The sequence below is a fragment of the Lampetra planeri genome, chromosome 52 (assembly GCF_965212315.1).
Source record: "Lampetra planeri chromosome 52, kcLamPlan1.2.h2, whole genome shotgun sequence".
Classification (NCBI taxonomy): Eukaryota; Metazoa; Chordata; class Hyperoartia; order Petromyzontiformes; family Petromyzontidae; genus Lampetra; species Lampetra planeri.
Window position 1 is genome coordinate 6,166,667 of NC_136158.1, and position 12,687 is coordinate 6,179,353.

The 12,687-nt window shown below is 48.9% G+C and overlaps 1 protein-coding gene across 1 annotated transcript in view; it reads left to right on the top strand.

Annotated features, from left to right (window-relative positions):
* The first annotated feature begins 975 nt into the window (after positions 1 to 975).
* LOC144734715 (E3 ubiquitin-protein ligase pellino homolog 1-like) overlaps positions 976 to 12,687 on the top strand; it is a 38,229-nt gene continuing 26,517 nt past the window's right edge. The window contains 1 exon segment of the mRNA XM_078617044.1: positions 976 to 1,039. Coding sequence (XP_078473170.1) covers positions 992 to 1,039 — 48 coding nt within the window. The 5' untranslated portion in view covers positions 976 to 991.

The following is a 12,687-nucleotide window of genomic DNA, read 5'->3' on the forward strand; positions in this document are numbered from 1 at the left end:
TCGGTCATCTCAGTCGGTCATCTCAGTCGGTCATCTCAGTCGGTCATCTCAGTCAGCCATCTCAGTCATATCAGTCAGTCATCTCAGTCGGTCATCTCAGTCATCTCAGTCATCTCAGTCGGTCATCTCAGTCATCTCAGTCGGTCATCTCAGTCAGCCATCTCAGTCATCTCAGTCAGTCATCTCAGTCGGTCATCTCAGTCATCTCAGTCATCTCAGTCGGTCATCTCAGTCATCTCAACCAGTCATCTCAGTCAGTCATCTCAGTCATCTCAGTCAGCCATCTCAGTCATCTCAGTCAGTCATCTCAGTCGGTCATCTCAGTCATCTCAGTCATCTCAGTCGGTCATCTCAGCGAGTCAATGCATGTCAGCGGGGGTGCGGCACTTCACGTGGCCTTAAGGTGCACTTAGCCTGGCACAGGCGGCGTGGCGACGTCACCGCCACTTGGTTGGCGAATGGAGGTTGTTGTTGTTGTTGACCTCCGTGTTGCGTGCCCGGCCTTTATAGGTGGGGGGGGGGGTTGCTCGGCTCGCTGAACTCCCGAACGGGCTGCACTTGCCCCACACCCACCCAGTCGGCGCGGGTGCCACCTGGGGCAGCTTTGTCTTTGTCTGCGGTTGCGGGCAGTGCCCCGTTGTGGCTCGCATCCAGTCGCCCCCCTACCCCGGGCACCCACCCCAACCACCCCCCACCACCCCTCACAACCCCGACAACCCCCACCTCACCCCCAGCACCCCCAGCACCCTCACAAGCTCCCGCGCCCCACCCCCACACCCCACCACCCCCACCCCGCACCCAACCCCACACCCCCCACCCCACCACCCCCACCACACCCCACCCCACCACCACCCCACCCTCACAAACCCCCGCACCCCACCACCCCCACCATCACCCCATCCCAACCACCCCCCTCCACCACCACCTCCACCACACCCCACCCTCACCACCCTCACCACCCTCACACCCCCCACCCCGCGTGCACTCCTCAATGCGCGTTCCGGGGCGCCTTTTGTTGCAGACGTCTCGCGCCTCAAGGGTGAGTTGGACCGCTCGCTCGCTCGCCTCTCACCCGCCACACAAACACTCGCCCCTCACCACTCCTCACCACCCCTCACCACCACCACCACCAACAACCTCGCTCCACCACCGAGGGACGACTCGACGCGACTCGCCATAAACAGAGAAATGTTTCTGTGATTTGAGACGAGTTCGGCGGTAGCCCCCCCCCCACCCCGAGTAGGCCTCATCGAGAAGGGCCAGCCTCGGGCTCGCCTGAGTTCGCCCGCCCGGCTACGAGGCGCCTCGCCCGGGGGCCGCGCTGCGTTTCGTGGCCGTCGTTATCGCGGTCGCCGTACGCGCCTTGTGACACGTTCAGCGGATATTTTACCGCAAATACGCATTTAAATGTTGACTTGAAACTTTCGTGACTGCAGGAATTAATATTATTTGTTTTTATTTTCGGTATGTTCACGTAGATATAAAAATATACATCTACGCGACTAGACCGAACGAACCAAAGAATATGCAAACACGAAGGCGCGTCTTGTGCTAAGGTTGCGTGTGACCACATTTTGGTGTGACTTTGTTGACACTTTCGAAAGCGCAATACGCCTGCGTTGAAAGCGCAATACGCCTGCGTTTTAAACGCGGGCATTGCCGAGCTAAGCGCCGCTGTGCTGTATTGGAGGAGTGAGTGCGACACGTGTCTGTGTGTGTGCGACACGTGTCTGTGTGTGTGTGACACGTGTCTGTGTGTGTGACACGTGTCTGTGTGTGGGACGCGCGTCTGTGTGTGTGATACGTGTATCTGTGTGTGTGGCACGTGTCTGTGTGTGTGTGTGACACGTGTCTGTGTGTGTGTGACACGTGTCTGTGTGTGTGTGACACGTGTCTGTGTGTGTGTGACACGTGTCTGTGTGTGCGAGTGTGACACGTGTCTGTGTGTGGGGACACGTGTGTGTGTGTGTACACGTGTGTGTGTATGTGTGACACGTGTATCTGTGTGGGTGACACGTGTCTGTGTGTGACACGTGTCTGTGTGTGACACGTGTCTGTGTGTGACACGTGTCTGTGTGTGACACGTGTCTGTGTGTGACACGTGTCTGTGTGTGACACGTGTCTGTGTGTGACACGTGTCTGTGTGTGACACGTGTCTGTGTGTGACACGTGTCTGTGTGTGACACGTGTCTGTGTGTGACACGTGTCTGTGTGTGACACGTGTCTGTGTGTGACACGTGTCTGTGTGTGACACGTGTCTGTGTGTGACACGTGTCTGTGTGTGACACGTGTCTGTGTGTGACACGTGTCTGTGTGTGACACGTGTCTGTGTGTGTGTGTGACACGTGTCTGTGTGTGTGTGACACGTGTCTGTGTGTGTGTGACACGTGTCTGTGTGTGTGTGGGGGACACGTGTGTGTGTGACACGTGTCTGTGACACGTGTCTGTGTGTGTGTGAGACACGTGGCGGTAGTGTAGCGGTTAGCGCGCTGCACTACGAAGCCGGTTACCCGAGATCACGGCCAACACCAGTGACGATTATTTGAACCGATCCTGGGCCTCCTCCCCTAGGTCTACTCGGCCTCAAATGAGTACCCGGTGCGGTGTGTAGTAAACATCGCCACTGTGGAGACAAAGGCGGCCGGGCGTGGTGTTGGCTACCTCGTGTGCCGTGCCGGCTTTCATCGGTGCTATACGGGGGATATTTTTCTGTGTGACACGTGGCTATCGGTTTAGTCTTTCACATTTACCTTTAAATGTCCCTCCCTACCTACATCATAGTGAACACATTACCCCCCCCCCCCCCCCCATATAACACTCGCTTACTCGCTGTGTCCAATTAACACGTTAATTAAGGTGCACGCAGCGTGGGGAGCGGTGATGCAGTGGTTAACGCAGCGACAATATTCTTACGAATCAGCGAATGCAGGGGGCTATTTTATTATTCATCTATGAACCGTCTAAGTGACGTTCCCGATAGAATGTAAATTGATTACGACGATCGATATTGATCGGCGTGTATGGGAATGTAATCGGATTTTATCGGGTGTAATTAATGTTTTGCGACCTAGGAGCGGTGGTGCAGTGGTTAGCGCACTGCCCTACGAACCGCCTTCGATTCCCGGACCCGTTTCTGGCCGCCAACCCTTCAAACCCACACTGGCGGTGGTGTGGTGAAGTATGGTCACCACAAGCCCCATAATCTGCACGGCTTGGGGTTGGGGCTTTATCCAGCAGTGGATAAACAAAGCGTCTGTACTTAATCACTTTTTTAAAACAGAAAAGGTTAATAATGTGCATGCTTTTGGTATAGGTTGTGTGTGTATAGGTTTTCGATATAGCGCCTATTGTAAACCTGCTCATTCAATATTCGTACACGTGCACTGCTTCCGTTGTACGAACAAATAAGAATAGGTTTTAACCGTTCTGGTAATAAAACAGGAGGTGTTAAGATGTTCAAACGCCAAATTAAAACCTTTTGCAAGGAATAAAGTCTGCATTAACCACGTACTTGTGGTGAAAATGCAAACAAACGTGCTCGGATAATATATGGGCATTGTCTTTACTTGTGGTGAACATGCAAACAAACATGCTCGGATAATATATGGGCATTGTCTTTGAGAATGGTTGGCCTGCACAAGAGACGGCAGCTTTCTTTAGGGCCTTGTCTCAGCAGTGTCAGACCAGAGGATGCCAAAATGCGAACAGCACAAGGACAATGCACTATCAGAGCATTTATAACTAGGGGTGAGCAGCTATGAAATGGGATCTTTTTTCCAGTATCAAAGTAATAATAATAGTTCTAGATTTGAAGTTTTCGTGACTGCAAGGATCCATACTTTTGTTTTTTTTGGTAAAGTCACGGTGATGAAAAATGAAATAAATAAAAATGAAAACAACTAAATTACAGCAATTTTGTTGTGGCGGTTCCACCTGAGGACGGGGGCTTGTGTTGCTTCCGAAACGTCGTGATTTAATTTAGTGGTTTTCATTTTTTTTTTATCTACGTGACTTTACCGAAAAAAACTAAAAGTAATAATAATAGGTTTCACCCTTTATGTTTTATTGGCAGAAAGGGTAAAACCTGTTAAAAAAAATTCACACTTAAATATTGGCAAAGCGGGTCCACCTTTATGCTTCAGTTGTGTCGAGTGCATGCAGTCATGCAGGTGGAAATGCAGTTAAGTAGTTGATTGATTAATGGGGGTTTTACCAGTACCGCCGGACAAGCTTTGTACTTATGTACCGCCCTTTGTCAATCCACTCCTGGATGATGGTTTCTCCACGTCACGCGGATTTGTCCGTGGCTGTTTGATCGTACCTCTCCACGCCGGTCAGTGTCCACGTGTGGACTCGCCATCGGTGACTTCCTCTTCAAATGAGCATTGGGTGCTCATCCCTCCCATTTACAGCCCTGAGCCAGTGGTGGGTATTCCACGTTCCTATGGCAGGGGGTGAGTCTGTCCACAGCTTAACCAACTGTCGACTTGCCTACAGAGCGGCGTCTCATTTTTACCGACCTCGGAGAGATTACCATACCTCGGAGAGATAACCAAACTCGTCGGTGTAGACAACTGGGCAAAGTGTCAACAATTCAAGGCGGTTAGCCCGTATGTTTAAACCCTTTCTTGTTCGTCCGATGTGTGTTCTCTTCTCTCTTTCTCTGTGTGAAATCCGACACTTGTGTTTCGCCACGCTCCCGCATAGGCTGTTTATCCCAGGCCCTACTCTGAGCAGAGGAGGGATTGACCGCATGGTTTCTCTTGGCAGGTGGCTCTCTCACCCTGCCTCGAGACAAAGGCTCTCACCCGCGATATTCGTGGAAGATAAATATCTGTACGTATCCATAATAGGGTTGGTTTTTTTTGGTTTGGTTAGATCGCGTAATTATAAATTTGTGTCGTTAAACCCGCCACCACCCGACACGGCCAATTAGTAAGGTTTGTCACGTAAACAGAGTGTGCCAATTCGATGTGAGTTCAGCACACCGGTGTGTTGGAGAGTAAACCAAGGTGTGAAAACCACAGCAAGAACATTTTCTTGCTGTGGTTTTCACACCTGATGATGATTGCTTGTGTTGCAATCGAAACGTCGTGAGAATTTTATTGTTTTATATTTTTATATTTTTATTATTTTATTGTTTCTCTTCTACGTGATTTTACCGAAAGAACCAAGAATACGAATCCCTGCAGTCACGAAAGCTTTAAGTCAAAAGGTTTCGCCGCTAATTAAAAACCATCCTTGTGAAGCGACAGCCAGAGTCGTGGAGAAATCCTCATGTTTTGGTCTCAAATAATTACCGGGTGAAACGTCGTACTCGAATTGTAAATGTTTACTCTCCAACACACCCGTGTGTGTGCTGAACTAATAACGAATTGCCACGTTGTTGTTTGCGTGTCAAACCTTGCTAATTGGCTTTGTCAGGTGGTGGCGGGTTTAACGACAGATATTTACGCGATTTAACCAAAAAAAAACCTCATTGATAATATTGTTCGCAAAAGCCTCCTACTACGTTTACGTACTCTGTGTGTTTTTACCCGTACACGGGCAATCGCTATTGCGATCGTGCGATAGGCAGCAGATCGGGCGCTCGACGAAGCTGCCTCGTGGCTTGGCGCGAGTGGGCACGATAAATAAATAGTTGGCGTGATCACGACATGGCTCTTTGACGTTGGCGTTGCATGTGTGTAAGTCTGTTAATGCCGGCGGCCAACCCTTTGTGTGTGTGGGGTAGCCTGCCAGAAGTCGTAACGACTTCACAGGCAGGCCAAGTTTATAAGTAACAGAGCCACTGACAACCGACTTGGTCGGTGACGCCACCAACGGATTGGAAGGCATCGGAACATTCAAATCATAGATTGGTGCAAAGGGAAGAGGCGGGAATATTAAAATAATTAGAAAGTGCTCACAATTTCGATTTAAAGCTTTCGTGACTGCAGGGATTCATCTTCTTGTTTTTTTGGTAAAGTCACGTAGAAGGGAAATAATAAAAGAATACAAAATGATAAAAATATAACATATTAAAATAATAGAATTATTTTATTATGTTTTATTTTTATTATTTTATTTTATTATATCCCTTCTACGCGACTTTACCAAAAAAACCAAGAATAAAAAAAGTGCTCACAAGTGTTGGCATCACATCTGCCCCTCTCTGGGACGAAACAGGAAGGTTCCTTCACAAACGTGACTGTCGCCTGATGAAGCTAGTTGTGTAATTACTGACGAAACGTCGTACTCAGATTGTAAATGTTGTGGCTTTGCTCTCCAACACACCCGTGTGCTGTACTTGTGACGAATTGGCCACGTTCTGTTTGCGTGACAACCCTTACTAACTGGCTGTGTCGGGTGGTGGCGGGTTTAGCGACACATTTATTTATTTACACAATCTAACCCAGAACCAAAAAACCTCTTATTACACGCTTTTTATTAACTATTGTATCCTCAAATCTTGTAACTAAATTTGTACCCACTTCCCAATGTGGTATCGACTGCAAACTTGGTATAATTATGTCATACTGATGACAATACTATATTCTATCATTAGAAATTAAAAATATATTTTTGTAAACATTCTTTTTTACATGTTATGTTTCGGCTTGGGTATAATTATCCACGCTCAACTGACGTTGGCCTTAAATCACCACGGACCCGTACGCTATGGCAAGCTTCAGGGCCACTTCCTGGAGTCGTGGAGTTCTTCCATTACTAGTACGGTACATTTCATTAAAACGTGTTTTTTGAAAAGTTTTTTTTTAATATTACTTATTGTTGATTACTGTTGGGAAAGGGAAAAGGGGATTGGAAGAAAGGTGAGAATCTTCTAGAAAAAGGGGGGCGAGAAAGATCTCGGGGCACATTCGGGAGTGAAGCCTCAAAGTATGGTCTCTGTTTCTGCACATTATCTGCGGATAAACCATAAAGTTGAGCTCGTTCGAAGTCCTTTTCGCACATGTCAGCCAATGAGGGCTGTAATACAGACATCAATTACACTGGTCAACAAAAAAATAAAACATTTTCTGGCCTGGACTTTTGCAGCTGTTTTAGACTCATTTCAGGGTGCTGATTTCAAATCTGAGCTCAGATTTGCTCTATCACATCTCATTTTTATGCTATGGGCATACCCCATTTTCATTGATTTTACCCGAAATTAACTTTGTCACTTATAATTGCAAGTTGTTACGAGTCAGTGACTGCTTTAGTGTTAAAATATGGTGCTGTATTTTTAGGATAGCGTGTTTATAATATCATTTTATGTAGATATCCACATTTATTTAATATTTTTCTTCTGCGGTTTTTATTGAAAATGCAATATTTGATATCTCAAAAACCTGATGCGATAGACAAAAAACTGATGTCAGATTTGGAATCAGCACCCCAAAATTACCTTAGAACCGTTGGAATTTCCTTATGCCAGAAAAAAGTGTGTTGACCAGTGTTTTTATTCATCCACCTCGCTCGCGGGATTCCACCGTGTGAAACGTGCTCGGACTGACTCGCTACGTCGTCCACGCTGGGGTGGGAGCAGCGGTGGTGGTGGTGGGTTCTTGCTTCACGTAGCCAGCGCTTGTGATCTGCCGGAAGCAGTTTGGGATTCTGTTCCGGGGACTTATTTTGGGACCCATCCACATCCATCTCGCCTTATGTTGTCCTCCCAATCTTCATGAACCCGTTCATTGGATTTTAATAACATCGGGTATAATAATAAGATATGCTCATTATGGATAGGCATACCTCTAATCTAGTGTTAGTGCCTTTCGCCGGTAATCTCTACTCCAAGCCAGTCGAGAAAGCGTCCTGAAAAATATCGAGAGAGATATTCAGCCCTTTGTGCGTGCCAAACCCCAACCCCTTATGTGCCGTGACGGCCTTCATAGGTGCTCGCTAACAGCACATGTTCCAAAAGTCTGTTTAGGCTATAAGGGGGGTATTTGTCTTTGTGTCAAACCAATGACTTCCTCTATCAAAAACTCGTTTTAAAAGTTTTTTTTTAAACAACGGTTTTATTAATAGCTTCATTTAACTCGCGGTCTTTGAGAAGTACGTCAATGGCGCCTGAGACACGCGGCGCCTGCGTTTTGTGCGAGCCGATTCGACAGTTTCGGGACCGCGGCGTTTTTGACCTAAACAAATATATATAAATGATAAGGCGTCCATACAAAATGTAAATTAATGTATTAATTGATGCCGATTTCGATACAGGCATGCATTGTCACCGGATCTGAGCACGTGTGAAAAATGTGGAATTGATTGGACAGTGGGAAGTGGACGAAATTTTTATTGCAAGATTTGACCACGACAAACAGAGGAATCAAGTTAAGTAAAACCGTTGAATAAGTCACAATTTTCTAAAACGAATTATCTTTTGACTTGTGTAAGGGTTGTACAGATAGTCCCCAAGTTACGATGGTCCGACTTACGATATTTCGATCTTGCGATAGCGATACGACAAAATTGTAAAATATTTTAAATTTCGCGCAGCAGGCAAACGCAGCAGCGTACGAGGTACGATGCTGTACGTTGGGATGCTGCCGGGATGTACGCATCTCTCGCCTTTCTATTAAATTGCAGTTCATATAGGTAGGCTAAGAATTTATGTTGTTTTTTTACTTTATATTTTACTGTGCAATACAGTATTGTAATAAATACATACAGTATATAGTAATAGGTTTTTACCCTTTCAACTGGTACAAAAACTGACACCTTTATACAAGGCATCATGTTTGCAATAACCACAACACAAGCAGTCAAAATGCAAACAAAAAGAAACAACTCTGATGATGATAATGATATGCACTGTCCTTGAAGTTGATTGGTTCACACCCGAGACAGCTTTTCTTAGAGCCTAGTCTCCATTGGTGTTGGACCAGATGACGCCAAAAGGTGTACAACTCAAAGACAGCGCACTATCAGAGTATATAGTTTATACAGTACGGTACTGTAAATTGCTCTGTTTTGCTAAATTATCACCATTCTTTAAGACTCCTGGGTAGGCGAGGCCATCTTCGACTTACGATATTTTTTAGACTTACGATGGGGTCGTCGTAACGCATCTCCATCGTAAGTAGAGGACTACCTGCACATGGTCAAATACCTAAGCAACCTGTTTATGCAGTCTTGCTTTATATTGTATACATATATACAATTGCCATTTTTATAGGTTTATAGTGCCAGAAAGGCATTAAGTAAATGACAGAATTGATCGATGGTGTGTGTCACTGAGAAGTAGTGAGTTTCAATTGTAAAACGTCGCCAACTTTGTTGAGAGCAGTCGCACGCGGCTGATTCACGTTCAACAGAAGAGTGCACTCATTTCCACCGTACCCATGGACTACGGTCATTCACTAGTTTCTCGTAAATAAGGTGAGTAATGAATTGGACGGCTCATCGCATTGGCGCCACGGTGAGAGGGAGAGAGGGGGGGGGATTTTCCGGAATGTTCTAGTTATTGAGGTCTGATACGTTTCATTACCGCCTCCAGCGTTCCAAGTAAACTGTTGGGACTTCGAGTAATTGACCCTCCGGTTCGGGCAAACAACAAAGATTAAATATCCCCGGTATAGCCTGCAACAGACTGTTGGGGCAAGTGCTGTTAGCGAGTAGCACCTATGAAGGCCGGCACGGCACATGAGGGGGCGGGTGGCCAACACCACGCGCGACCGCCTTTGTCTCCCCAGTGGCGATGTTTACACACCGCACCGGGTACTCATTGGAGGCTGAAGCGATCTAGGGGAGGCCCAGGACCGGTTCAAATAATTGTCACCGGTGTTGGCCGTGAGCGGGAATCTAACTCGGGTCGCCGGGTTCGTCGGGCAGCGTCGTGCTAACCGCTACACTACCGCTCCCCACCCAGTGTGGACGCATGGTGAACGAGATACATTGCCAGGGAGTAGGATGCAAGTCGTGAGTAATTTAAATAGTACTCTGCAATGTATTGTGATTAATAATACCTCCTTGCTCTGGGGCAGATCCACGATTTCTGACATTAATTTCACGCACTTTATGCAATCATCTGCCACGTGTTATGTAGTTCGCACCTCCGGTTAGCCGGACTCCATCTCTCTCAGAATTTCGGATGCTAGATTCGACCACCCATTTCCCAGTATAAACTAAAACTAAACTATTTTTTTTTATCTTTTACCAGGCAAGGCCCACTGAGCTATGTAGCTCTTTCTCAGAAGTGACCTGGCCACAAATAATAGCTCAACGAAGTGGGTTGGCATGTGGAAATGTATTGCAGCCAAACACTCTAAAACGCACGTTGATTCTCAGTGTGGATGGAGGGGAAAAACCGGAGGACCCGGACAACATGGGGAGAACATGCAAACTCCAAATATAACAACAGGCATCGTCGGGTTTGGCGTCGAACCCACGACCTCCTGTATACCAGGCGAGGCAGTTAACACCTCACCACCATGCAAACTCCAAATATAACAACAGGCACCAGGGTCGGGATCGAACCCACGACCTCCTGTATACCAGGCGTGGCAGTTAACACCTCACCACCATGCAACTCCAAATATAGCAACATGCGCCAGGGTCGGGATCGAACCCACGACCTCCTGTATACCAGGCAAGGCAGTTAACACCTCACCACCATGCAAACTCCAAATATAGCAACATGCGCCAGGGTCGGGATCGAACCCACGACCTCCTGTATACCAGGCAAGGCAGTTAACATCTCATAACCACCGCGGTGCCCCTGGCGTGGGTTTTAGCCGTCAGCTTGAGCCGTCAGCGGCCCCGTTAACAATGCAACTGGACGTGCCGTTGCGTACTGCGCCACCCGTCCAAGCGAAATGGGCAGTGCCCGTCGGACGTGGTGACGTGGCCCGGATTCACTCCGCCGGACGCCCGTAGTCACAAAATCGCACTCGGATGCCCGACTCACAAGCGAGATGTGCGAGTGCGCGTGCAGGCACGATGCCAAATACCCGTTTGCTGAATTTGCCTAGCCGGCACGGTGACGTCGTTGCGTAGGTGTTTGTAGAGATATCGCAAATGCTGCTTTGCTATTTCTATTTATGAAAGTATGGCATTGGTGGGCGGGGGTGGGGGTTGGCATCTTGTGGGTAAATGGTTAGGGCGCGGCTTGAGGTTTTGGGATGGGGTTTGGAATTACCGAGAGCGACGGCTTTCGTTTGGCCGCGCGGTCGGGAGAGCACGGGTTGGATTCCGGACGGGGGAATGGGATGACCGGGGAGGGTTGGGTTGGAATGCGCGCGGTGGAATAGACACGGCTTGAAGTAACGTCAAGTAAGGATTGGGGCGAGAAAACCATTGTTTGGTTTAGGTTAGTGAGTAATGGTTCGAGCCCAATCTCCCCACCCCCCCGCCACTCCTCTAAACTCAGGAGCACAGCGTTCGGGATTTCTGTCCGCGGAATTTCTGTTCTCCCCCCTCGGCCCCATTACGTCACGGTTTGTGCTCTGTACCGGGCTCCTACTGACGTGTAATAATAAAATAAATTATGGTTCAATATAAGGTAGGTGTTCAGGATAGGCGTTGTTGTCGTTAGCCTCTGGGCTCTAGGGGATTCTATATCGGGTTTTCGAGGAGTTGGGTTGGTGCTGAGTCAGGCAACGGGAATTGGCTAGGCCGTGAGCGTTACCGCGGCACCGGGGAAGTGACTCACACTGCTGCTCGGTGAGTAACGCTCGCTCCCCCACCGTGCAATCGCTCGCAACGCTCCCCCACCGTGCAATCACTCGCAACGCTCCCCCACCGTGCAATCACTCGCAACGCTCCCCCACCGTGCAATCACTCGCAACGCTCCCCCACCGTGCAATCGCTCGCAACGCTCCCCCACCGTGCAATCACTCGCAATGCTCCCCCACCGTGCAATCACTCGCAACGCTCCCCCACCGTGCAATCACTCGCAATGCTCCCCCACCGTGCAATCACTCGCAACGCTCCCCCACCGTGCAATCCCTCGCAACGCTCCCCCATCGTGCAATCGCTCGCAACGCTCCCCCACCGTGCAATCACTCGCAACGCTCCCCCACCGTGCAATCCCTCGCAATGCTCCCCCATCGTGCAATCGCTCGCAACGCTCCCCCACCGTGCAATCACTCGCAACGCTCCCCCATCGTGCAATCGCTCGCAACGCTCCCCCACCGTGCAATCACTCGCAACGCTCCCCCACCGTGCAATCACTCGCAACGCTCCCCCATCGTGCAATCGCTCGCAACGCTCCCCCATCGTGCAATCCCTCGCAATGCTCCCCCACCGTGCAATCCCTCGCAATGCTCCCCCACCGTGCAATCACTCGCAACGCTCCCCCACCGTGCAATCACTCGCAACGCTCCCCCACCGTGCAATCGCTCGCAACGCTCCCCCATCGTGCAATCCCTCGCAATGCTCCCCCACCGTGCAATCACTCGCAACGCTCCCCCACCGTGCAATCCCTCGCAACGCTTCACCGCCATTCCCCGGCTCTCCCTCGTGCCTTGGTGGCATTGGGAGTGTGGGGCACTGGAAGAATCTCTCCACTGTTGGGAATGTGGGCCGCGGTAATGTTCATGCATTTGCCGCATGAACACAAAACGGTTCACCGCAAGTACAGAACTGTGTCCAGAGCAATAAACGTCCCGTTTTTTTGACCTCCGTGACTGAGCAGTGAAGGGAGCTGTCACGGCGGTGTAAGTGGGGAAAGTTTCTTAAATCCTTCCTGCCGCCTCTATCCTC